We start from the raw sequence: 27,768 nt of genomic DNA, 5'->3' as shown, positions 1-27,768 counted from the left end.
AGCTCCTACGGATCGCGTCCCTGCACTGCAGAGTGGCTGCTTGTTAGCTTCCCTAATGAGCCTTCTTCAGCCCTGCCATCCCTTCCGCACACAGTGACTTCACTCCCCAGTGGTGCAGATCCAGTGCCTGGCACACATGGAAACTAGTAACATTTTCAAAGACAAAAACCCTAGTATTTGTCTTAACGTGGTACTCACGAGTCCACTGTGCAGGCACTGAACACAGTGAAAAGCTAGTTTATACCCTAACGAGTTCCTGCCATATATAAAGGACATATGAAAAGACAGCAGATGGACACTGGTGGGTAGTATGGGAAATGACAGGACAGTACTGGACAGCGTGAGCTGTCATCGTTTCTGTAGACCTCTCAAAGTGGAGATAAGTTGATGGAGGAGAAAGAAGGTCGGTGATGTTTTCAGAGCACTTTCTCCAGCATGGAAGGAAGTTTTAAGAAGTAATACATTGGGAGCAGCGAGGGTTATCACCATTCAGAGGCAGCAGTGGACATTTCTGTAAACAAAAAGACAACAGGCAGAGTGGTGCTGGGCTGCTGAAAGCCTCACTAGTGACACCAGCTCATGTCTGACATAATAGGCAGCGAGCTTGCAGTACAAAAAGTTGCAAAGAGGGCTCTATGCAGACAAAGCACAAGGAAATTAGTTTTTCTTTCAATTTTTCCAAAAAGGGCAGGGGTAGACGCAGAGTGATACTGCTAGTATGCAGAACAGGACATTGCAGAAGAGTCGCAGGAGCATCTGACAAATTTTACTTCTGTATTCAGATGGGAAAGGTTGCACTTCAGAGTCATTGTGCATGAAGAGTTGGTAAAATTCAAATGCAGTCTGAATGCACAAGGAAAAAGCCCTGCCTAGACAGAGCTCCCGCAAATAACAGCAGGATGGTGCTGGTGTTGACTGCAATCATGCAAAGGAGGATGGAGAAATGGAGAACTTGCAGCACAGTGTGGGTTTTTTTCCAGCTTGAACTTGAACTGATTCTTGGGGCAGGATTCCCCTCATCTCATCTCAGTCATCTACACGCTGCTGAAGTAGTTGTGCAATGGAAACTCCATAGGCAGGAATACACTGCTGGTGACATCCTATTTATGGCTGCTGATTTTGCAGGTGTTCCTCACAGAGTAACAGAAATAGGCTTCACCCCCCTGTGCTGAAGTCCCACAGAGGGATCTGTCATGGGACAGCAAGGGCAGGCAGCTCGCAGCTCTCTGCCACTGCTGGGGAAGCTCTGGCCCAGCAGGCAGAAAGGTTGGGGTGTGTGGAGCTAGGATAGTGCCCACGGAGCAGGCAGAGATCTCCACTGTCTCCTTCAGGATGAGTTCCCACCTGGATGTGTATTGAGATGAGACCAGCAGCAATGGCTCATTGCAGACAAGGTCCAGCCTACTCAGAAAGTGCTATATCCAATGGAATAAAGGCCTTTTTTCACATATTTCAGGAAACCCCTTTCTGCACTAACTCTTCAGGCTACTTCCCTTTATATATATATATATTGAAACATCACATAAATCCTTGCCTATAACTCTTTCTCTACATATTTTGCATGTCTGTGAGGGAGTCTGTCAAAAGTGCCAGTGTATCATGCTCAGTTCTGCTGAGACCAAAATACTTTCCCATTTCTCTCCAGAAAGTTACAGAAACAACTGTCCGTGTTTATTCTACGACTGTGGCACTTTTCCCAAGCCAGACGGGGGACACACACAGGCTTCTGGGGGTCTCTCATCCACACGCCTTCGTATGGGACACATGGGCTTGCTTCCAGCCGAGACTGCTGGAAGACGTGCTGCTGTCTGAAGATGAGCTGACACCAAACCCCACAAGAATCTGAGGCAACTCCTCCTCGAAACCACTCGTCTTCCCCTTTCTTGGATAAACATTGAGCAGCAGGAAGCTGCCAACAACCACCAGCACCCGTGGGATCACCATCCAGCTGGGACTTCCCTTGACAGGGCCATCTGTGGAGGAGCTTGCAGCAATCTGATTCCAGGCACGGTTCACGAACCCGCTGCTCCAGATGTGACCTTGGCTGCTGGAGGCTTCGGCGGTTCTGGTGACACGACTCACGCTTCTTAAGAGACGGCAGGAAGGCTGCGGAGACTGTGCAAAAATAACCAGCTGCCATTACTGCTGACACGTCCTCTGCTCTCCAGCCTTTCTGGGCTGTGCAGGAAAAGAAGGACCATGAAATCCCCTTCCAAAGGAGGGGGGGCGAGTTAGAAGCTATTTTAAATCACTGCTCTTCAGTGCAAGAAATTAAAACTCCCCACACTTCAGCAGAGAGACTTGAGAGCACTTTATGCTGAGCTGCCCTGGAGATTTTTAACGCTGCACAGCAGCAATGCACCCGGGACTGGCGGTGTAGTGGCAGAAATCGCTGTGACTTTCTCTGCTGGAGAAGTCAAGCTGCGAATTGTAAAGGTTCATGGGCCCTATGGCTAGAGCACAGTATAGGACATTTCCATAGGCTGCTGCCACCTGCAAGTTCCCTTTGCAATACATTAGCGCTTTCTTACTTTCAACATTGTGCCCATGCAATAGGGCCACAGTTTTCATTCCTGGATGCTGTGAGTGAGCTTATTAAGCCTATACAGCTACATAAAGGTCCTACCTGCAAAGGTACAAGTACCTGCAGTTCTTAGTGACCGCAGCGAGCCCTGCACATTACTCAGTGCCTCATAAGATTAAATCCTTTCCTAAGTGATGAGCTCAGCTTTCAGTTCAACAAATTTAACTCAAGATTCAACATGTGAAGAGATGAATTCATAATAAATTATTGTTATTAATGATACTTTACATTAAAAACAGCACGCTTCAGCTCTAATCTCAAGGCCATTGACAGCATGGGCAAATAGACTAATTATCCTTTATTTGCACTGTGATTCTATATTCCTACTTACACAGGAAAGCTGACTGCAGTTCACGGCATTACAGCCTTTGGGCAGAAAAAAAGGAAAATGTCCACAAAGCAAGGATATACCAAGGTTATAAATTAAATAATAATAATTTTCCCCATTCTACAGCACCTGATTATGCCTATGACAAACATCCCTTGCCCTTTTTGAGCTGTGAAAAGCTGATCAATTTTTACCCTAAGCTCTCCAAACCTTTATTTTATGTGCCACACTTTTCTAGCAGCATTATGACCCATGACAGCTGACACAGGGACCTCGAGCCATACAGCATCCCTCCCCACTGACCAGCTCCATACTCCTACAGCCTTGGGGTCTCCGGTCCCACAGCAGCTCTCCTACCAAGCAGAGGGCTCTATTTTTAGTACTAAAGGTCTTTGCTCAGGTCACATTTGGGACAGGTTCTTGTTTTATCAAAACCAGCTTGCAGGCACAGGATGCTCTTCAGATTATTGCTTTGCAGGGAACTGAAATACATACAGTTGAATCTCAGAAGAGCAGCATAAGCACTCAGGCTCTCCAACCTTGAAAAGCACATAATTCTGCAATTAAATAGTTTGTTTAAATAAGAATGGCAAGATGTTCACAAACATTGAAAACCACTGGCTTAACTGCTGATCTAAAACATCTGCAAGAAATATTTGTTCTTTGAAAGTGCTGCTACTGTGCTGCTAGCCCAACCAAGAGTTACACAAACCCATTCAATCGTGTCTGGGGTCTACAAGAAGCCAAGGCACCCAATAAACACAAAGGTTTATGAAAACTTGGCTACACACATCTGATTATCCCACCCCGTGTTTGACATACCAAGTCCTGAGTAAAGTTTAGCGACAAGAGGACCCAGGCTTCCAGAAACACGTGGACTTGCAGGAAGTCAAACCACCATGCAAAGATCCCAGGTGAACATGATCAGAAGAATTAGCCAAGACCTTGCTTGTTATGACGCAGTGGAGTAATGCTGCTTCCAATTTATACAAACCTTTCTGTTCTTCAGTCTTATCTCTAAACTGGCATAAACAGCAAAACAGAGCAGCAAAGATATTTTATTAGGTCATGTTGCTTTTTGCCTTAGATTCTATTCACAAAGAAGCATGCAGTTATAGTCAGTCTGGACTCGTGTTTTACAATACATATGCTCTCACATGTTTTAAAGGGTGACACCCCATCCTACCCTCCTTTTTCGCTCAATTGATTTTGTGTAAATGTGTGAGCATCAGCAGGTCCTTCAGGACAGGAAAATGACTTTAAGCACTCACAATGAGTAATCACAGCTTTTTCTTACTCCTCCATCCTGAAGAACCTGAGCTAGGCTGACAGCTGCCTTATAGCACTTCATGATCCAGAGATCATTGGACTCAGATTAGCTGCAGGTTTGAGATGCATCTGCCAGCACCATATCCCCAGTGAGCTCCTCAAAAAAAAAGGCTACAACTGAAAAGCAAGTGGAGGCTATATCATAATGCAACAACAAAAAAATTAACATTTAAATAGAAAAAAAAAAAGAGAAAGAGAGAGAGAGAGAGAGAGAGAGAAAATGTAGTATTAAAAAGAGAAAGAGAAAGAGAGAGAGAGAGAGAGAAGAAGAGGTTTATATGTAGCCCAGCCCACCACATCCCTGCAGCTGGATCCTTGCCTCCAGCAGCTCGCTGGCTCTCTGAGCAGCAGCAGGCTCTGCCCATTCCCTCTGGTCTTCTTTCCATCTGCTCCTGCCACGTCCCACAGCCTCTCAAACCTCTCCCACCTCGAGCAAGCCCAGCAGTGTCCCTTGGGGAGGGATGATCTCACCTTCCTTCCAAGGCATCGCACCTCCCTCAGTTGTGCAGATGAACGATGATATTCATAACCATCAAAAATTCAGTTACATCATGGACTATATCAGGACAAAGCACACAGGCTAAGCTGCTCTCCTTCCAGCACCAAACCAGGAAGAATTGAAAAACATTTCTTAACTGTAGAGTCTGGTTTTCACAACATCGCTGCTTAAGGATGTAACAGGCTTTACTCAGTTCTTACTATCAGTACAACTGGTGTGCTCACTTCCAAATTAAACAAAAAAGTATTACTTTTCCAAAACCAAAATTTGGAATTTAAATTGGAAGGTGGTGGTCCTTAATCCCCAGTGTGAGGCACATGGCCCATCTCTAGGTGGAATAACTAGCCAGTGGGTGGATTTCATGGAATTCATGCTCTTGTGTGCATGTAATTTATTTGAAAATATGATTTAGACATGCTACTCTCAGACCTCTACCATTTCCATCATGCAGAATGTTCCCAAGAATTTCACATCCCATCTGTCATCACCAGGATTCTCTGGTTGTCTTTGATACTAAAGAGAATTGAAAATCAACTACTACATTGAAAAAAAAAAAAAAAAAAGACAAACAGGAATCAGATTAAATTCTGCCTTGAGAAGAGATCTGTCTTCTCAAAAGTAACGTTTTCATCCTTAGAAAGGGCCAGAAAAGGAAGTCCCAAAAAGCCAGTTCAGAATTATGTTCTCAGAGTCATCTTCCTGCTATTTACCTTGTGGAATATGGATTGAGTAACAGGCAGTCAGGTCCAGGTCTGTCTATTTGAACATCGGGTTTCTAATTGATTGCGCAGTACTTGGAATCTATTAAAGGGCTTCTATAAATTACATTTCTGTATAGGCCAGGCTGCCTAGATGTGCAGATGTTAAGAACTGGCTAATCCTAAATAAACCTGGTAAAAACGTTTGCCTTCTCAAATTTTCCACTAAATTAATTGTAGAGATTGTGTCACTGAATCAATACAGTGCGAACCCTATAATGTTGATGTTTGTCACAAACCCATAAGCAGTCTGCTCACATGGAGACCTCATTATTCCAGACATTTGGCCCATATCAAACAGCAGCTCGGAATAAGACGTTGTGTCATGTCTCTGAATCTGAGATACAAGACAGCCCAGGTGATCACTTCGGGACTTCACACAGATTCTTTTATGCTATCATTTTCAAGACTCCGAGTAAGGAAAGCATCCAGTTGCCTTTTATGAAAGTACAAAAAAAATGCTTACTCTTACAAAACTGAGAGTGTGTACAACCTTGGAAAAGCACACATGTGAGTAATGTTAACTTGGTACTTGTATACATCCATTTCTACATTATTTTCCAGATCCTGAGATCATCTCTGACCTTCATCCTTTTTTTCTCTTCATTTCTTTGCTGGCACCTTTTTCTCTTCACCTCACACCCTCCCTCTTTGTTGCAAGTGCTCAGCTCTTCCAGCGCGACCCTCTCCTGCTCAGATAACTGCAATCTCTTTTCTTTTAAACATTTTCTTCCTTTCTCCACCCCTGTTTAGCTGACAAAATTTACTGATCACCTCACATCCTTCCTTTCCACTGGCTGCCCTTACCTGCCAGCACCTGCTGGCACTTTCTGCCCTGAATTCTGTTTTTCCATTTTTCTTGGTAACTCTGCAATACCAAATGCAGCCAGTGCACAGGTTACAACCTCAGACCTCTCCATGTGGGTCCACAGGATCATATTCCCTGTGTTTATCTTCTGCCTCTCTCAAGGCCCATACATTTTGTGCCCTCACTACACAGAACGACTCCAGGACAGCATGTGCAGTGTTTCATGAGTGAATCCCACTCCCAAAACTTAGATGACATAGGATAGAGGCAACATTTCAACACATGTAATGGCCTAGCCAGACAGAATGGCTGAGGTTGGAAGGGACCTCCAGTGGTCATCTAGTCCAACCCTCCTGCTCAAGCAGGGTCACCTAGAGCATGCTACACAGACTCCAACATCAGGTCTAAAACGAACACACTCCCTACCACCATCCTCCCTTGTCTCCTTTTTTGCAAAAAGAGGACAGAGACAGGGAAAGGTGAGCTGATCTCCAAGGTCACCAGCCTCTGGCACAGCAAGGAAGAGATGCCCCAAGTGACACAAAGCTCCCTGCCTATCTTTTGCTTACAGTGAGCTGAACTTGTCTTTCCAATGAAGAAGGAAGGAAAATGGTGCTGTGTCCCACCTCAGGAACCCACTTACATGCTGGTCTCTGAGCCTGCAGAGCGGGGGCTGCTCCTCTTTCCTTAACTGGACTGAACCTTGGATCTACAAGGGGTTATAAGCCAAGTAATAGCTAGAATATATGTAATTATTAGTAGACTTTTAAGTCATTTAGTGCTGCAACAGGAGACTGACAAGCCTGGCAGCTGGAACATTCTTCATTCCCCGGATAAGATAGAGCACAATGCCAGCAAGGCAGGTTGGACCCCACCAGGCACCTGCGCAAGGCACCAAAGACATTTTCTTGCTTGGTATCATTTAAGTCTGTGTTTTTCCTCATTTCAGATGAAAGCAAATAGGAAGTCTTGTCCTTGTGTAACATGAAGAAGGTTAAATGTCATGGTGACCAGAACAAGAAGCTGGGAAAAACTTGTTGGGAATGCTCAGGGAAGGGCCACACAGCCTCTGCCCTGCTCTAACTGCATTGCACTGGGGAAGCCCCTGGGCAGGCTGGATGGATTCTCTCAGGGATCTTTACTTCAGAGAGAAACCTGCAGAAAGGTGAGCCTCCCACACAAGGTCACACAGGAAACTGAAGGTAGTATTTTTTAATAATTGGCTGTGGGAAATTAGCAGCAAGCGGTATTATAAGCGCCTGCCAGAAAGACATGTCAAGAAAGCGGGCTGGCTGTACAGAAAATAATTTAGGAAAAATAATAAAGAAAACCAGACAACAACCCAGACTGAATCCTTCTGTGTTTGTCTAATTTCCTAGGAAAACAGACATAAGCTGCAGAATGAATCCAATTTGTCAAATGAAGTGACAAGATATTCAGGGCAGGAAATGGGGTAAAGCATTAACAATTCCTATTGAGGAATATTAAGATATTTTAAAGGCAGAATATAATCAAGCTCAGCACTAGGTGAGTTGGTGTGTCCCCACTCACAAACAAGGAAATGGAAGCGCAGAGAGGGGAGTATCTTATCCAAGAGCCCCGGTGAGTCACAAGCAGAGGACGGGTTTACAACCCACCACCCCCAAGTCACACTTATCTGCTCCAACCACCACATTCACCGTCTCCAGGATATGCTCAGGGAACAGCATGTTCAGGAACTGCTCAGCACAAACACAGCTGGTATTAGAGGAAAGCCTTCCTCAGTGCTCCAAGCCGTAGGCACTCAGGGACATCCTGCGTTTTGGAGCCAAGGTGGAGGTGGAGATGGGACAGCCAGCCAGCATCGCACCCTGAGTGTGAGCCGCACGGGGGTCCACGTGCTCACAAGTGTGTCTTCATCCAGCTGCGTCTGGGCTAGAATGGTAACTTGAGAGTGGGGCTGTGTTTAGTTGACCAAAACATAGAGAGGATTTAATGATTTTTGCACCCACATCCACAAGGGGAAAGCACAGGAGGTAGTAAAGAACAGACTGAATGTGAATGATGCTGATCCATGTTGCACAGACCCTCGAGGAGCATTTATGGTGGCTATCAACTCACAGGGTACAAACACTGTCATAAAAGCAAGGGAAATAGAAGGTACTTCGAGCTCTGGGCTCTGTCCCAAAAACACATTTGGGATCTTGCATGATGCTTCAGTATTGGTTATACAACCAGAAGCTGCTCCCGACAGAAATTAATAACCTGTTTTCAAGTTAATAACCCGAGGTTACTTCTGTAATATACAAGGTTACTTATACAAGAGCTCCTGGCACGCAGCACCATCTGCTGAGTGGCAGGTTCAGGAGCTGGCAATGTTACAGAGCCGTCCCACACTTTCCCTCCCAAAGGAAATGTGCTCACACTCCCAGCCGCACCGCTTCTTATCTAACACATCTAGGCGGCGGCGAGCAGACAGACTGAGGTCTCCAGGGCTGGAGTCCAGCAAGTGACACTTTTGCTTTGCTGCTCCCGCACCACCTCTAGCAGCTCTCCCAAACTTTTCTCTTCTTCCACACTCTGTTTCCTGCCGTCTACCTTGCTGCTCCTAATCCAAGAAAGGATTTCCTGAGCAAACCTCTGAAAACAACCGATTTTTCAGTTTCTTGGCAACAAGCCGAGTTATCAGGCAACAGTGTTGTTTAAGTAAGCCCAGAGATAAAAAGAAAAAAAAAATCTAAATTTTCTTGAAGACTTATTATGGGGTGGGATGGGGAAATCATTTGTTTCAAGTTGAATGGAACCTTTTCTCCATACAGCTTTAAAGATACTTTAAAGTAAGAATGCAACAATTTTCAAAGCAGAAAGTATATATTCATTTCTTTTTGAAAATATTTTTCTCTGGTTGCTATTTTTCTCTGCTGCTATTCCTGAATGTATCTTTCAAGCAGCCTTTCTCACTGCCTGCAAACCTGTCTCTTCAAACAATCTCTCCTTTCATCTTGTCAGCATCGGTAAAATTCACAAACCCGTCCTTCCTTAAATTGCCACCCTGTGTCTTGTCTTCCTCGGATTGTTAGCTTTTTAAGCAGAAAATGTGCTTTGCTTGTGCTATGAAAAAAAAAAAGAAAAAAAAGAGTGTAAACGTATGGTGCTCAAAAGAGACCTTATGTTCCTTTATCGGGCAGGAGAAATGAGGCTTGTCCTTCCCCCATGTGGGGCACACTGCCAGGCACATCGCCCAGCACCATGAGGCCAGACCCTGGAGAGCGTGAGCATCCTGACCCTTTGGGCTATACCTGACCCCATGAGAACGGATGCTTGTTCAAGGGAAATGGAGGCTCCCTTGGTGAGGATCCCTGGGGAGCTGCCAGCATTTCTCGTGATTACTTTTATTTTTGTATAAGCAATTAGCAAAAACAGGGAATGCTCTTCCCTTTTCCCAGCATGTCCAACCCAAGCTGGTTAAGCGTTTTCAGATCTGTCTAGGCAATAGGGCTGTACCTGCTAGTCTCAAACCCTGTGGCACAAAAGCTCTCCTCTCCATTAAAATATCTGAAAAACAAGACAAGTCACATATCAGAAACTTGTTTTTTGTAAAGGTCCTTTACAGAAGTAGAACAAATACCTGTGCACAAGCTGATGTTTGAAGCTTTACAACCATATTTCAGAGAGCAGCTTGACACAGATGGGACCATGTTTTCAGAAGGGCTGTGCAACCTCAGGGCTGCATAAATGGAGCTTGGCAATGCCTGCTCAGCACTTCTGAAGGCAGGGAAAATCCAGCAACCAAACCCCCCAAGATGTTCAAATTAACAGTGAGTGGTCAGTCTGGCACCTCTGGCCCTAATGGGAAAGTTTTAATACCAATTCCTCCCCAAAGCAGTCAGTCTTAGGAAAACCCCTTTCACTTTCTATTTAAAATGAAAATGCCAGAAATTCCTTGCTTTCACCTTAGAACAGAATACAGAGTAAAATGTAGTATTACACCCATTTGAGGCACCACCCTGGGGCCACAAGGTGAGTTCACCTCTAAGACACAAGCAGGCTTGCAGGTGAATGAAGGAGCACCCAGGCATTGCTCGTGCTGATGTACAGGACAGCTGGATGTGCTACGGACAGATTCCTCCTTCGCTGCTAATGTCTGTGCTCAAATTAGTGTCTTTGGGATGAACAGCTCTTGCAAAATAAACACAGTGAATTCTTAGAACTCATCTAAGCAGCAAAGGAAATCCCCTGAACGAACTGGGTTCAGTGCAGGGGTTTGGAGTTACACGCTGAGAAACTTTGCTTGTTTAACAGAGAGGCTTTCTCGAGGGTAATAAAACTCTCGCATTGTTGTGCCAGGGATTTTCCATTAGGTGTGTGTCAGCGGGTGGTGGGAGCTGCAGTTTCTGTGGCCGGTCATAGAAATGGAATGAGATCACCCGGAGAAGCCGGCCACAGATCGCAGTGAGTCCACAGCGGCACGAACCGGGAGGACGGCTGGGGGAGGGATGTTTGCATACTGCTAAGGGGTCCCCAAAAGGGATTTTTCTTTTTCCTCGTGCATCCACTAGCTAGCAGTCATGTTCACATCTGATAAAACAGTCCCAAGGTTTCTCTGTTTTCCTTCAACCCAGGGGAAAGTCTCTCACCAGACAGGCTAAGTGAGGCTGACGTATGGTTCTGCCTCCTTCCCAACTCCCTAAAATCCCATAAGCAACCCCACAGCATGGAGACAGAGGACTACAGCCTCTCCCTTTCCAACCCAAGGCTTCTCTAGGGAAGGCAGTGGTCAAACCTCATGCAATCCCCCACTGCCCTAGGCGGAAGGGGCTGAGGGACAGGAATTCACCCAGACTCAAGGGAACAGTGATCCCGTGGCAGACAAACCTACAACTCTCTGTTACTAATTGTTGAGAACAAGGAGTGAAGGACATGGCTTCGTGTCTGGGTCAGACCAAATTGATGCCTACAGCAGCCTGGGGCAGGACAGCACTATGTGCATCTCTGTCTATGTTAAAAGACACCTCATATTACATCACTAGGGGTTCTTCTCACTCATGTGTGACAGGGAGCTGTTTTTTAAGGTGTGAATTAATGGGTACTCAGGTATGCAACCAGAAGGTTGTAGCCATAACATTTTTGCTAACTGCAGGGGGAAAAAAAAAGCACCTCTGCCTTCCCTTTGATCCCTTTGATGAAGTATTCATTTTGCACATCACTGCTCTGGGGATGCCAGTTAAGGTTAGTTGTTCTTAACCTCCCTGCTTCCTGGTATTGCTTTTCCTACTAGTTGCAATCAGCTAGTGCCATAAGCCCACTGATGGGCATCATAAGAGCACGGAGTGTTTGGCTGTGAAACAGAAGAACACGTATTGACTGTAACTATCCCCACTCCTATCAGATTTCCTCATGGAAACACTAATGCACAGTAAACAGGCAACATTTCCCTGACAAGACCGTGATACCATCATAGGCCTCACTCCCAAATCAGGTCGATACCAATCTACAGTTTCATGATGTAAGATTTCAGAATGGGCCTGGTGCCTCCAAACCACCAGAGCAGGTTGATGAAGGTGACACAGAGCCACCGAGGAATCACGGCACTTCCCCTCAAGCTGTGCTGGCCAGCCTGACCTTCAAAGATCATTTCCACTGTTCAAAACCACAACAATATCCCTCAGGACAAGGCCAATGGGTATTTTTATTTGCTCCTTCAGGAGTATAAACTCTGAGCTGGCTGCCTAATGGCACGATTCTCCCAGACACATCCTAACGAGGCAGGGCAGCATCCAGTCTGCGTGAGGGATGCTGAATGACTCCCACCTCCTTTGCAGTCAAGTGCAGGGCAGTGCTTGTGCTGGGGGCTGTGTGCTGGCTCCTGTGGAGGTATACTCAGTACTATGAAATTTAATGATTGTAGGCAGAAAGTCACCACTGAAATTACGTGTGGAATGGTCTTAAGACTTGCTCAAAGAGGAATTTGTTCTTTAAACTGGAGCCCAAATGAAACTCTGCAGATCCCATCTACATCTAATTGTGCGAAAGCCGAGGCAGAACCACACACGTTCCTCCCACAGTCCCCAAGAAACCTGAGCCACGACACAAAGGGCACAGCTCCTAGAGCCTCTGGCAAGATCATCCTTACAAATGGGCAGTAGCTGTGATGGAAGCATGAAATTTGGCTTTCCTGGTCTTCTCTGAAAGCCAAGGAATACAATTCTAGCCAGCAGGCTGGACAGCAGCAGGGGAAGTAGCAGGGCTGGTCCTAGCAGTGCTATAAGCATTGTTAGCAATGAGGGAAAGGCAGCAATAGGATTGGAAGAAGGACATGCAGAGGGAAAATGCAAATGTTGAAAATAGCATTGAGAAAGTGATGAGCTCTAAAGAAGCAAAAGCTGAGAGGAAGAGGGAGCTAAAAGAGCTGTAGCAAGTTCAACTTGTGTATGAACACTCAAATTTCTTTATAATCTCCCTCCTTGCTTGAGGCAACAGAGCATGGGTTGGCTCCAAATTTGAAACCAACTACATTGCACTGGAAGGATGGGTCTAGCCTGGAGCAGACCATGTGAAACTGATAAATAAAGAGAGGAATGAGACAAAGAGGGAATCTTGGAGGTGTGGGGAGGAAGTAGGTGAAATAACATCTTGAGAATGGATGTACTTTCTGTAAAACAGAAGAGATGGCAGGAAATAGATGTGATCCGTTTAGTATTGTGTGCAAATCCCTAGGCACCACACAGTTTCATCTGCAAGCTTGTTCCTTTACTGTAGTTTACTGTAGGAAAACTTTGGGACTTAGGCATGAACCACCAGGTCTGTACCAAGCATCTCGGGAGAACATCTTATCCTTCCTGACCTCTCAACACTGTGTATGCCATCTAATTTTGATATTAAATGTATTTCTACGAACTGGTGTGTTATGCTCATGCCTGTGCTTGGCATTAAACAGCTACTATATTCTATCTTGCATCCAGAAGGACGGCTGCCTTAAGCCAATGCTACAGGAACTTTAAAATAAAACATAGCATACGTTCAGGATGACTAATACATTCCCTGGTGCTGGCTTATATAGAACATATTGGAGAAGTTGCTTTATTTTGTGTCTGTCTTTTAGAAAATGTGACTCCCCATCCGTTTTGCTCAGCTGGGGACAGCAGACAGCCTTCCCACGGGAGCATAGGGCTGCAGAGATGTGGCTCTTCCGAAGCACCTCCGCGTCTCTCCTCAAAAAACCTCTGAGGAGCAGCTCTGCAAGGGGCAAGGTGATTTTCATTCATGTTAACTCAGCCTTTTTAATCACACCTAGGAAGGAGTCCAAGAGTCCCTCTTGAAACATCCACGAGAACCCAGCCGAGGGAAACGTAGGCTCCTTGTGGGCTTTTAAGTCAATAAAACCCAGTGCTCAGTTGGTCCCGGGGGCCCTATCTGCAATGGGAGGGTGATGGCAATGTACTGAGCCCATCGTATTTCCCAGTCTGTTGCTTTCTTGCCATCCCCCAGCTCCCTCCCTAAATCACTTTAGGTGACAACCAGTCCAGATTGATGTGAATGTGACAGGGAAAGGCTCCTCCTTTCCTCCTTTAGCTCCTTGTGCTCACCACTCATACCGAGGTATCTAAACCCGAGCTGCAGGCATAGTGCCTGTGTCTGGGTGAGAGGTGAGCTGTCCTGAGCAAACAAGCAGGTTTCCTTTCACAAAGCACTACTTTACTCTCTTGGTTAGCTAGTTTGATCATCTGCTAATGAAACGCTTTAAAATAAAAGCAAACTTCAACAGGTAAAAGCAGAGAGAAAACCACAACCACTGACTAATTAAAGCCTTTTTCTAATGCACAAAAACCAAGACCACCCAATGGCAAGGGCAGAACTGATGAATCCTGCTAAGGATTTCTCAAGCCTTTTTCGCCCCTTCTGCAGCACACAGGAAGGATGATCTTGAAGTATGAAACATAACTGCATCCCACAGACACGCTACTCATTAACTGATTTTTCATTTTTGAAAAGATAAACAGTAATAATAGACGAGTGCTGAATTACTGAAGAGCACTCTGAATTACCTGGACCTATGAATTAAGATATACATCAGATTTTGACCTTGCATCCATTCTGGTTTGAGCTGCTTTAGCTGGGTGGGATTAAAATCACATCAATAACAATACTTCTTTTCTCCCCCACCTAAAACACAAGCATCACAAAAGATCTTCCCAGTTTCTCATCATAATGGTAGGAACCATTAGGAACTTCATTTTCAGGGGAAGGCTCTGGAAAGATGTAGAAGATGGGGAGTATAGCCCTGTCACATCAGAGAGAGCTACAGGATGTATTTGTGTTCTTCAGCTGTCTTCACTCAACCACCTGCTCAGAGAAGAGATCATGGGGTTTGTAACTTGAAGACAACTCAAAAAAGATTCTGAATGCAGTCCGAAGTACCTAGTAATCTGGAGGGCCAGGTTTCTGAGGTGGCTGCAGAAAGTAACCTGGAATCCAACTACATCTGGCCTTCTGCTCACCTCCACATGGCACCTTCACTGACTTGCCATCATCAACATCAGTAACTCCTATACACTTGGCTGTGATATGAAAAGAGAAATAAAACGAGACACTTACCCTCCTTCAAAGATCTTGATCCTGACCGGCTCCCCTCTTTTGGTTACAAGAGCCTCTTCTTCTGATTTTCCTCTTTTATCCTCTTCCTTCTCAGCTCTAGTTATATCTTTTCGACCTTCATTAGAAAGGAGCGAAGGCAAATGAACCTATCTCCCCAAAAGAGCAAAACAATCATTGATTACATACAAAATCACTCTACAAGCTCCACAGACCAAACACTGCAGGCTGCCTCAGAAAGAACCAGCAACCTACCACACACGCTGCTCCTGACAGCTAAGTGCAGTAATTAGGAAAACATCTCAAGAAATGGGGCCTCTGTGTCTGGATTTGCAGCTCAGCTGGATATGTTACATTTACAGTGACCACTTACAAGCAGGGAACGTGCTTAAACCACCCCCTGCAGCACGGTGCCAGCTGGAACACCGAGGCACAAAGAAGTGTGGTGGCTTGGGGTCACTCTGAGCATGCGGCAGGGCCGTGGGTCCCTGGTCCCAAACTGTCCTTGGATAATCCTCTCTAAAATATGCGTCCACAAAGATCTCGAGAGCAGACATCTCTAGAATTCACACATCTAACCTCAGCCCTTGGATTTCCCCCTCCACACATGCACACACATTCACACAGTTTTGGACTCTAGCCATCTAAACTTGATATAAATCACATAACAGTCAAAGCTCTTGTGTGATTTCCTTTCACCAAAACCCTGCTGCCAAGGGTGCAGTATGTAGAAAGCCAAAAAACAATGGGAGAAAATAATCCTCAACCTCCCCACGTGTTCCCAGGATGATTTTGCGTTTTTCACTGTTAAACCTGCCACCCTTTGTTCAGACCCAGCTTTGGTCGTGCATGGACATCTCATCTCACATATTTAATATTATTTGTTAAAGTGTATGGGGCCTAAATATTACATTTGCCTCTGTACCTCCATGCAGTGCAAGGGGAGCTCCCCACCTGGAATGAAACCTTGGGACATTTCTCTGCTAAAACCTAACATTACAAATAATGGGTCTCTGAAGCTTTGAAAGAGGGAAGCAGACTGCCTTTTACCCAGGTTACTTTTTACATAAATGCAGTAATACCTTTGAACTATAACTGAATCGCCCACATTCTCACTTCATATATTATTTCTGGAAAAAGGCTGAAGGTGTTTGAGAGACCCAGGGTTGGTTGTGAGAGGGATTTTGGCCTGAAAGTAGCAAATGAACTGGTAGAAGTTTAAATCAGAGCTGGTCATCCCTGACTCTTTACAGTCACTGGAAACAGTGGCAGCTCTGAACAGTGATTCATCTGCCCTGCCTTAGACACACATCTTAAGGGGGGGATGAATCACCCAAGAGGTGCCTCTTTGTCTCCCATGGTTATAGAGGAAGCCACGAGTGACTAGCTCAAAGGGAGACATGCAAAATTTAGAGGGATGCAGCCCAGCCTCCCTGGCAGCACACTGCTGAAGCTACCACCAGATTTGCAGCGGCAAGAGGGATGGATTGACTAAAAAGTAGCTTTGCAACACTGAGGTCAAGCATTTCAAATTCGTGCAGTGATTTCTTGAGCTCAGCTCAGAGCATTAAATGCACCCGGGACTACCCCATGTCTCATCAGCTCACACAGATGAGACCACATCCACACCATCTGACCCACATACACTTCCAAGACACCTCCTGGGAATGGCCCCCAGCCTGTCCTACCTCTCTAAATGTGCCTGTGAATTGCAAGGGAGAGGGCTGCCAGCCCAGGCCAGAACTGTGCCAGGGACCACTTTGACAATTTAACAGCAGAGGTGGGCTTATGAGGGTGTCTTTGGGCAGTGAGGGTTCTGTGCTTGGGGGAAAGCGGTGGCAAGAGATACCCAGAGCACCCTGAGCAGTGTGTGACCACCTCCTGATAGGAGCTGTGTGTTCGTAACACTGCTAGTGAATACCTTCCCAGTTCATTTCCTTATTTACTGAGGAATACAAAACAATTGACTTTCTAGATGCAGAATGAGGTTTATTTATTGCAACTTTTGAAAGCACAAAACATAGACAGATGAAAGGCACCATGGAGAGCCAAAATCATACAGTCACTACTACCTCCTTTTACAATCTTGTTTAATTTACAAACTGTGCAAGCCCAATACAGTGTAATTAACCATCCCTACATGCATGTTGCAGCCTACAGTCACTTCAGAATTGATCTGCTCAGTAAATCCCACTGGTAATTTAGAAATCAAGCCAAGTACGTAGACAGTATACACAGTACAACTGCTTGCTGGTAGCTTGCTGCATGCATAATTGTACAAAATGTAAGAGCCATTTTACATTTTCTGTTGTTTTGACTGACAACTTATAGTTACATAAAGAAGAAAATATTTAAAGAAAATAGCTAGAGCAGAGTTAACTGAAGGCTGAACTTTCAACCTTCGATTGATGCTACTGCTACGCAGCTCCTGGTAATCGCATCTTCCTGAGTAACCAGCAATGCTACTTCCTAATCTGTGCCAGTCATACGTATTTTAGTGACTAAACTGAGGATTTCACTCCCACTGATCATCTAATTAAAAATATTTCTCTACTTGGCATGAGGTCAATTTGTCTCCATTGAAATTAACGTTATTTCTGCAAAACCCACTCCTTTCAGCAGCAGGTATTAGTATTAAAATCTGGCTACACCATTTTCTAGGTGAATTTTGCAGGACAAACTCTAACTTTTGCAAACTATCCTGAAAATTGTAACTTTTACCACCAGTCAGTTCATAGGGTTTTGTGTAACCCCTTTTTTTTTTTTTTGAGTCTTCTGAGTAAATGTATGCAGTGAAATAAGTATTTTGATGACTAAGGGCTGAGCCACTCCTGTCTAGATCTGAACCTTTAACTTCATGGTATGAGGGTCTCCTGTATTTCTGAAATACACACTTCGTGTGCATTTTAGCACCATGTCAAAGAGCAAAGTTCAGAGGAGCACAGGCACTTCTATAGAGAATGAAATCAAGGATGGTACAACACCCTTCAGTTAAAATCCCTTGAAAAAGAGTGCATAAATATCAAGCATCAGTGTGGTTATTGCACTGCACAGGTAATTATCTGCCCCTAGGTCCCCAGAAATTCAGTCTTTTGGATTTCTGCAGGAGAATGATGGAAATGCTGAATAGAAATAAAGATTTATTGAATCATAGTGACTCTACTGTGTATTTTAAGACATATTTATAAGCAGCAGCTGCAGCAGTGATTATAATAAATTTAATATTCAGAGTTCATTTCATGATTCAGAAATAAAATGAATAATCCATCAATATAAATTGACTTGAGATGAATATCAAATTGCAAAATCTTTAGAGCAATTCTGTTTGCTAATCTACATGAACATGACCTGGATTAAAGGGATCTGTATGGTTCAGCATTAACCAAGAGAGAAAAAAAATTTGGCCTCAAAGTGAGATACAAAACACTAGGCAGTTACCAGAAGCATCTTAAAGACTTCTGTACCTATGTGGCCAATGACTCTGGTGAGCTCTGCCTGTGCAAAGCCGTTTACCTTGCTCCTCTTAATTCTAAAGACTAGGTATAAAATATCCGTAGATATCTAGAAAAGCAGGCAGACAGCTAAGGACATTAACTAAATGGACTAAACGACATGGCTGTTTTTACAAGACTCCATGTCTAACCTACTGAGGCACTTTTCTAAATGTCACTGCATGCTTATATGCTTCTTTGGGAGACTAAATACACTTGCAAATCTCCCTTTAATATTTTTAAATACTTTTAAGCACGCCTCTCCATGTTCATTAATGTGAGATCAGTAGATGCACAACCAGACAGAATCCCATTTCCCCAAGGTAATCCTTTTTCGTTTATAACATGCAAAATGTAGGGAATTATAACAGCATTTCTTAAAAAAAAAATTAAAAAAAAAAATGTTGTAAAGCTATTTGAAATATCAAGACACAAAATGCAAATCAAGTCTAATCCTCTGTGCTCGAGCAGTGGCGGTTCATGGTGCGGTGGTGATTCCTACATGCTCTTTTGATTACAAGGCAAGTAGAAACTGGAGAACAGAAATATGGCACATTGCCTTGGAGCAGGCTTGCCTTTTTTTTTTTTTTTTTTTTTTTTTTTTTTGGATTATAGTGGGTTTTAGCTTCTTCACTCTAAAAGTTTCACTGAGAACAAGTGCTTACCAAACTGAGAAAGGGGATGAACAAATTCCTATTAAACTAACTGTAGCAATTCCCCATCCCTCGTCCCCCTCTTCCCATGTATCCAAACAGATGAGGAGAAATATATAGGATTGCATTACCTCTGTCATTTTTGGCTTCCTGGAGCTGGACGGGACAAGCCTGCCTGCCTCTGGACGTGGAGCTGTAGCCATGGTGTAGGTTTCCCTGCTCACCTTCTGCTTGGACCTCAGGAGGGACAGGGCTGCTTTAGTGGATATACCCGGAAGGTTAGGATTATACAAGCTAATACACCAGCTGGCATACACTGAAGACCGTCGATCGACTTGCTGCATGTGATTTGGCTTTATGTAGTTTAAATAGCACCAACTGACATTAGTGGTTGTGTGGAGACTGGGGAACTGAAGTACCTTCTTCATATCTGTACCTTCTCGAGACTTCATTGCACTGTGCGCAACCTCAGATAGAGGTGCAGGACTTGGAGGGGTTGGTGGAGACTGCTCCACCAGCTCTTTGGAGTCTTCTTTCTTCACGGTTTGTAAAGGTGCCTTGCTGAGGAACTGCTTGCCAGCTGGCTGCTTATACTCTTCCAGTGCCTCAAAACTCGGAGAACCTGAATGGGACACAGCTTGCTGCAAAGTACTTGGGATTTCCTTTGGCTCTGACTGCTCTAAGGACAAACTAGGTGGTGTTTCAACCTCAACCCTGCCTTGACTTTCTGTAAGAAAGTGAGATTTATCCTGCTTTTTCCCTTCCTCCAGTGCACTGGGTGGCTTCACCACTTCCAACTTCTCTTCTGCTTCAGACACTTCCTCCTCTTTCACTCTTTTCTGCTGTTGTGTTTCCATTGTCAGCTCCAAACTACCAGCTGGAGAGAGCATCCTCTTGCTTCCACCGACTGTCGACGGGCCCCCTTCTAGTCCAAGGACACTGTCCGATGGGGAAGTGAGGGGCATATAGCCTTTTCGTTCTGGCAGGGGCAAGGGCACTCTCAGATACGGGCTCTGTAAAATGCTTCTTTGATCCTCTGTGATCATCTGTGCCAGATCAAAACCTAGCCCGTGAACATCAGCGCTACAGACCAGGGTACCCTTGGGTTGGCGATCATCAAATTTTGGGAGAACGATAGAAGAGGAACTGCACTGGGACTGAGTGACCAGGATCTGGGACAGCGTTGTGTACATCGCGCTCCCGTAGGATGGCATATTTGTCTGGATGCGAACGGGGACAACAAGCGACACCATTGGGTCTGAGCGTGCAGGAACAATGAGCTGAGACGTGGATACGGACACCGAAGGGCTTGTGGTGCGGGTCAGAGGATGTAACCTACTGTCTGAGCCATATTCTGTGCATGGGGAAAGGCTGGAGGTTCCTGCTGCCGGGAACAAACTGGATTTGATCTGTGGTAAATGTCCACCAGTTTCACCTGGCAACTGGAGAGCAAACTGAGACTGAAGAGGCAGAAAAAAGGCTGAAGGGATCGGTGAGGAGCTGGGGTAATGCACCGGCAGGAATGAAGGATGCTGCCTGAAGGGCACCTCGGCAGGGTGAGACATTAATGGAGGGGCGATATGAAGCTGGCCTGGGTGGATGAGCGTTTGCTGGAGAGGCAGTGGCGGGGTCTGAAAAATGGAAGGAGGAATCTGAGGCATGGAGAACTGAGCAGAGAGAATGTCAGACATCGTGTGTGCGGCGAAGAGCTCTGCAGACTGCCCCGGCTGTGGCAGGAGGTGCTGGTAGGGAAAGATGGACACTTGAGGGGACATGTACTGCTTTTCATGCAGCGTTAGCTGGGGTACGGGATGAAAGACCTGCAGAGCTTCTGTGTATGGCTGGGTATACGCTGGCTGGGGACTGTCTTTCGGCTGACTCTTATCACTTGGGTAGGTGCTGTGAGAGGGCAAAGGGGATGAAGATGCTGGCTGAGGGGGCAGACTTGTCACAGGAGATTTACTTGAGGAAGGAATTGGATCTTCTGTCTCCGGCCGGCCTGCTGGGGCCGAGTCGGGGTCATGCTCTGGGTGTCTAGTGAGGGAAGCTTGCCTGACCAGGAAGCATTTCCGTCTCTCCTGTGGAGCCGAGGAGGTCGAGGGGCCAGGGGTGGAGGCAGGGGTGGATGACAAGCTCCCGTAGTCAAATGATTTGCTGCGGGTCTCTGACATCTGGGAAGGATGGGACACATTAGGTGTCTGCTCAGAGGCAGATCTCCGCATCTCCCTGGAATGATGATGGTGGCTTGGTACCATCAACATATGTGAGCCAACACCAGGAGGCTTCGGGTGGGATTCAGAGGGCTGGCTGGTGGACTCTGTCTTGCTGTGATCTTCACGATCAAATGATACAGAGTGGCTGGAGCCATGGGATATGCTGCTTTCCTGACTTGGACTTCTGGTGAGAGAGACTGATTCAAAACTGGACTCTCCGGAGGACTGAGCCATTTCTGCCAGCCGCAGCCGCTTCTTTTTTGGTGGGAGTTTCTCTGCAGGGAGCTGAGAAAGGGTTTGGCTTCTTTGCGGCCACTGAAATTCCTCTGTTTTTTCTGGCTCTTTTGGAGGAGGCTCTGGTTCTGTTTCTGGTCTGTCAGGTTCTTCCGTGACCAGAATCTCTGGGACCTGGATGTTGGGCTGCCGTACCAGCTTGGGCTGCAAAGAATGGGGTGGTCGGCTGTGCTGCGTGGCTGGCTGAGATGAATACTGTGACAAGGGCTTCTCTTCTCCCTCCAAGCTGCTCACCTGCTCAATGGAGTCAGACTTCTCAAAGGAACTCGTGTGCTGGATGACGGAGATCTCCTTTGAGGTTGTTCTTCTCTCTTTGCCCTCTGTACTTGAAGCCGGTTTGGTATTCCTGGAATGGAAGCTGGCACTGACATCAGAAGGTGCGGATTTACCCGGATCTGCTGGTGACTTAATGGATTCACGGGTTAAGTTTAAAGCAACGTCAGATGATGCTGGGTTTGCAAACTGAGTCCCTGGCCCAGTACTGGAGGAGGGAGTGTCAGACATCTCAAAAGCTGGAGGGTCCTCATCATCACCCAGACTCTTTTCTTTTCGTCTTTTTCGGAGTGGAGTAAGCTCCAAACTGCTCCCTAGCTTGTAATGCATCATCTGGGGCCATGTGTCAGGATCCACACTTTTCTCTGTCTCTGAAGAGGTATGGGAAGTGGAAGAACGAGGCTTTGAGAGCTGCAGTTCTGAACAGTAGTATTTCTTATGGGCTTCATAATTATCCCTTTTCTTATACCGAGCACCACATACGTTACACTCGTACATGAACCCTTTAACTTTCGGTCCCTTCCGTGACTTTTTGGTAAGATCGCTTTCCTTGGTTTCAGGCTCCTCGGGAAGTTTGGAAACAGTCTCTTTGTTTGCAGAGCTAACCTCCTCTGAGACATATTCTACTCCCAAAGGTAGCTCAATAGCTGGTTGTCGTTTTAGCATTCGAGGATGGGAAGAAAATGCTTGGCTGCGACTTAAGACTTCAGGCTCCATGATGTGATCATCAAATGAATAGCTACCTCTAAAGGTATGTGGGGAGCTTATAGTGCATGCAGCAGAAGGCATTGAGTGGCTTCTTAGGAGAGGCACTGTCTCTGTGGCACTGTGGGATTGCTGAAGTGACAACAATGATTGTTCGGGCTTAATTTTTTCACCGTGGGATGTCAACACTTTTGATGCATCCAACTGGCTACTGGAACCAGACTTGATATCAAGCTGAAATGGTTCTCTATATACACCAGACTTTGGAGATTCGATGCTGCTACGTCTAGATAAAGAGCTTCTTCTAGGTTTAACGCTATCTATTTCACTGGTATCTACAACAGCTTCATTAATTGTAATTAGCTTAGTGATGTGTTCAATAACCTGTGTTCTAGGCACAGATAACGGTACCATACTAGGTTTCTCTTCGGTAGAGAGGTGCGGAAACCCCTGGGTTGTGTTTGTAGATAACATTGCAGTCCTTTGCCCAATTCTACCACATTTCCCAAAAATAATTTCTGCATAAGATTTTGCATTAGTATTTGGTGGGCTTATCTGCTGCTCTGCACTTTCTGATCTTGAGAAGTAGCCTGACTCGGTACTCCCTTTGCTCCCAGGGCTCAGGAAAGCTTGTTCATCTATGACCTTCTTCCGTTCGCTTAAGCGGAGTGCAAGCTTCTGTTTTATAGTATGGGTATCTTCAGATTTATGGCTCAGAGCGTGGTCTGATGATGGCTCCACAAACTGGCTGCTGTCCTCAAGCGACTGGGACATACTGGAATGAGACAAGGAACACCGGTCGTGGCTGGAGCCTTGGCTCCCTGTGCTCAGCAAACTACTGGACAACAGGGTGTGCTTCTGCCTGGGGGAGAGCTCTGCTGGATGGCCCGACATTGCACCCGTTTCCTCCTCCGAATCTGTGCTTTCTCCTTCCGTGGGCTCCTCAAAGTCCTCCCCACCGATCCTTTCCATTTCCAAGCTTGACGGATACATCTCTGCTCCGATCCCTGAGGCCAGCCCAGCTTTTATTCGATGAGCATGAGATTTCCTATGTTTATACAAATTGCTCTTAGTCTTAAAAGAAAAGCCACATGGAATGCAAGGGTATGGCCTCTCACCCGTGTGTGACCTGATATGTTTTTGGAGCACACTTGGCTTCGCACAAGGCCTGCTGCAGTATTGGCAAATGTATTTGCCTGGCTTCTGAGGTTTCTTTTCCTTCTTGTGCACTTCCTCAGCTTGTTTCAAGGAAACCTGCGAAGGGCGAGGGATATAGACCTTCTGAACGGACGGCATGTCCTCTCCAGGAATGATTGGTGAATGGGAAGGTAGGAGCTGGCCGTGATGCGAGTGAAGCCCGGGTGATGAAAAGGAGCCAGAGGGACCTGGTCTTACTGGATCAACTAGCTGCCACGTGGGCCCTTCAAGAACATGCTCAGGTTTCCCAGGAGACATAAATGCTGGTGACAGCGTGTGTTGCTGAAGCTGCGAGATGTGGGGAGGATGTTCAAAGGAGGAAGGCTTAGGTTGCTTCTGATGTCCAGTCTTCTCCTGAGATTCCTCTCTTGGAATCGGCAAAGAGCCAGAAAAGTGCTGCTGCGGTATGATATCTCGGAGGGGGGTTCCTTGCGAAGAAGCAGAGCTGCCCTGATACGTAGCTGCAGATGAAATACTGGCTTGGAAAGCCTCTCCTTTGGGAAGCCTCTTTCTTGGACTTTCCTCAGCCTTTTTTGTGCTCTTCTGGCTTTGTTCAGGATCCATGACCTTAAAAGGGTCTTTGAATGCTATTTCGGGAAGGTTTTGGCAGGCTTCATTTACAAATAATAAAGGGCTCTTCTGTAGATTCCCTGTTTTGCCTGCATTTGCTACAAAGCTGGAGCCGCCAGGAGATGGTTGTTGATTAAAGATTTTACTAAAGTGTCACTAGTTGCTATTTGATTCAAAAAAAAAAATGTTTCAAGGTCAATAAAGTTCACATTGGTAACACATGACAAACTACTTCAAAGAGAGAAAACTTTCCAAAACTTTTAGTCCAAATATTTTCCTTGTGAACTTGGTTAAGGCTTTAAACCTTGCCATTTTATTTCAGTTGACAGTGGCAAGTCTTCAAAGTCAAGATGCAACCCACAATGTGTCTCTTGTTTGTTATGCAAACCTTTGAAAACTTGAGACTTTGCTGCTCATCTCATAATGATCTTTTTTTCCTGTGCAAGGAAAATAACACTGAACGGTGTATGTCCCCCCGTGTCTTCCTTCTGTTCCACTTTTGAGTTCAAAAGCCTTGGAAAAGTATTTCCCACATTTCTGTAATTACATCCAAGAGAAAACAAACAGAAAAAGATTACTTCAGCATTTGTAGTTAAGTAATTAAACGCTGCTACTTTTATAGAGAATAACAGTAAATATTTTGCAAAAAGAATAACTGACTGAATGTCTACAATTTACGAGACATTGCTTGTAATGGTAATCTAAACATAACTCGTATTAAGACAAACCTCAGGGACTTATGCTCAGTGTAATGCACACATAACCTGGCACTGCAGCAGTAACCAAATACAGTAACTTGAAACACAGTCAGTTCTGAAAAATGTATCTAAATGGTTTCAAACTTGAATTCCTCCTAATCTCCTGCAAACATGGTTTTACAATTTTTGTAATTATATTTCCCTTCCAAACAGACTACACAGTAAAACTGACTATACACAAAGCACTGCCTAACGCAGCACATACATTCACTGACAAATAAAAAGCAAATCTTTTCTGAATAAAATCTGCTCTTAAGCTTGCAGTAATCTTCTGTGTCGTTTACAATAGCAGGTAAAGAGAAAGGATACACACTCTTTTACTGAAATTTTGCCTCTTTAATTTCCTGTCTTTTGCTACCAGACAATGATGCGAGTCCAACTTCTATAGCACGGACATTTCATTTGGGCAGAATGTTGAAATTGGCTGTCTATAAAGGCAAACCCTTCTTACAATGAATTTGAATGGGAGGCTCTATTAAACCTACCACACTTGTCAGCAAATACAGCTATTAACGAGACACTCGGGGAGGAAATACTCCTATTCCACTGAAATAAGACAGCATCACCAGCGGATAGAACAGAAAATGGGTGGAGTACTCCCAAAGAAATAGGGATGGTGCTTTTTAAGTGAAACAAATTGATACGTATAATTTACAATGAGACAGAAAAAAAACACCTTCCTTATGAAACTATTTTCTGCCATAGGGCATAGTGCATTGCAATGACAGAATGGCATTGGTTTAATGGGAACTTGCTCAAAGCCCTGATGCTTTCATCCTGCCCCATGCAGGCGGAGGGTGCATGGATGGGGCTGAAGTATAAACCACAGAAAACAGGGAGGCATGGGGGATTTAACCCCACCTGCCTGAGATTTTAGCTGCACAATAGCCCAGCTTCATTCAAGGGAGCAATAGTGAAAAGCCAGCAGAAGAGGTCAGTTGTGTTCAATACAAAGTTCTCTGAGGACTACTCTTTATTCGGTCCTACAACCCTGGGGATGCTCCACATTCAAAGAGAATAAAGGGATGTGGAGTGTAAGGTAATTTAATTTAGCAGAGTCTAAAGATATGGTAGCACCATGCGATACATCATGACCAACTAGACTTTACAGGGGTGGATAAGAACTGTCTATTCCTTGGATAGGATTAAGTTCGTCTAACCTTAGATGGCCAGAAGTCAGGGTTCAAGTCGTTGGACTCCCTACACTGTCACTGAGAGGTGCAGGTGCCAATGAGGAACCCCATGGAGAAAGTGCAACCCACATTAAGGTCTCAGCTCAGTGAGACTGACTGCCCTGAGATGTCATCTCTTATTGACTGGAGTAGTGGTTTACTTGAACTGCTGTAACACCCACGTCTTAGATGCATGCATGAAAAAATCAGTCCTATCTTAATGCTTTGTCTTCCTTTTTCTGATCCCCTCCAGCATGAACTTTGCACGTTCCCAAGTCCTGCACTTGCTCCGACTTGCTAAGAAAGGTGTCTCATGTTTATGGGCTCATTGCTATGAAGAGTAATTAATTACATTTTAAAACCCCGTTTTGAAGAGTGTTGGCTCCTCCATGCTGACCAACACCAACACTGGGCTAGACTTAGAGCACTGTATTTACAGCACAGGACTTACTCAAGATCAAAGACAGTTGTGAAGCTGATTTATCACATCAATTTTTGCCCAAGATGCTGTTCTTTACCCCACTTGTGACGCACAGAGCACATTAGCTTGGTAAAAGAGGATTTAAGATGAGACTTTTCCAGCAAGCGCAAATTGAACACTGCCTCCCACAAGCTCAAACACTCACACTTAAGAACTGCCAACTAAAGAACGCCTGAAAAACATGTTAATACCCTGTTTTCTCCTATAGACTACATATCCACTCCTAAATGTAAAATAATTGTTTATGAAAAAGCTTTCTGAGATGATTCAATACCATCCCAAATGTTCCATCGTCAGCCTCTTCTGATGAACACATGGGCTGCAGCTGATTTTGTCAGGAACTCTGCACAAAAGTTAACATTTAAACAATTGGTCAACAAACAAGGACACCTGCTGCCTACAGCAGCGAGCACAACCATTCTGGGGCAATTCAGGCTACTTTCTACATATTTTTTCCATTACTGGAAATGGCCTCTGGAATGACGATGGCAAAAGATGATTCTCCTAGCTGGACACCGTTTCTCCAGACAGATACCTCTCCAAGGAAAATTCAGCAGTACAAAGTAAAGAAGCAGAGAAACATCGAGTGCACCCAGCTGAAAACTGTAGGAGGGTTTCTCCCCAGTAAACCTGGAGGCATGCTGGAGCAAGAGAAAGAGAGCTTCCAAAGGGCAGGTTGTAGATGCCTACCCCTGCTCTGCCCCCAGCTCAGATACAACCTGGAGAAGCTAAAGAGAATCACTGCATAGACAAGAAAATATATTCTTCCTTTATTTTTCAGTTTCTTTTCAGTTTCTCTTCTCCTTCTCTCAGTCAAAATCTATCTTCAAACTTCAGCCTCTTTATTTTCATTATTCTCCCATTTTTTTTTTCTCAGAAAAGGCACATCTTTTGCTTTTACTTTCATCTCCGCCTCCTCATGACCTGAGTAGTCTCTTCTCTCTGTCATGTGTTATGCCTCTACTATTTTTGCTTATCGGTGCTGACTTTCATTTAGCTTGTGTTCTGCACTGCCTTCTCTGTAGATCAGTACAACAGCAGCTAATGCACAGCATGGCAATGCATGGCATTGGCACAACATCAG

General features: G+C 45.1%; 1 protein-coding gene across 7 annotated transcripts in view; it reads right to left on the bottom strand.

Annotated features, from left to right (window-relative positions):
• The window catches only part of HIVEP3 (HIVEP zinc finger 3), a 261,957-nt gene that overhangs the window by 44,321 nt on the left and 189,868 nt on the right, over positions 1-27,768 (bottom strand). For all 7 annotated transcript variants that reach the window (XM_082777709.1, XM_082777714.1, XM_082777713.1 and 4 more), the window contains 2 exons: positions 19,153-24,810; positions 14,881-15,026 (listed from right to left, as the gene is read on the bottom strand). In XM_082777709.1, coding sequence (XP_082633835.1) covers positions 14,881-15,026; positions 19,153-24,267 — 5,261 coding nt within the window. In that variant the 5' untranslated portion in view covers positions 24,268-24,810. The remainder of the gene's footprint in view (positions 1-14,880; positions 15,027-19,152; positions 24,811-27,768) is intronic.

The sequence above is a fragment of the Aythya marila genome (assembly GCF_965140915.1).
Source record: "Aythya marila genome assembly, chromosome: 22".
Classification (NCBI taxonomy): Eukaryota; Metazoa; Chordata; class Aves; order Anseriformes; family Anatidae; genus Aythya; species Aythya marila.
Note: the sequence above shows the minus strand (reverse complement) of the source record. Positions and strands in the feature narration are given on the sequence as shown.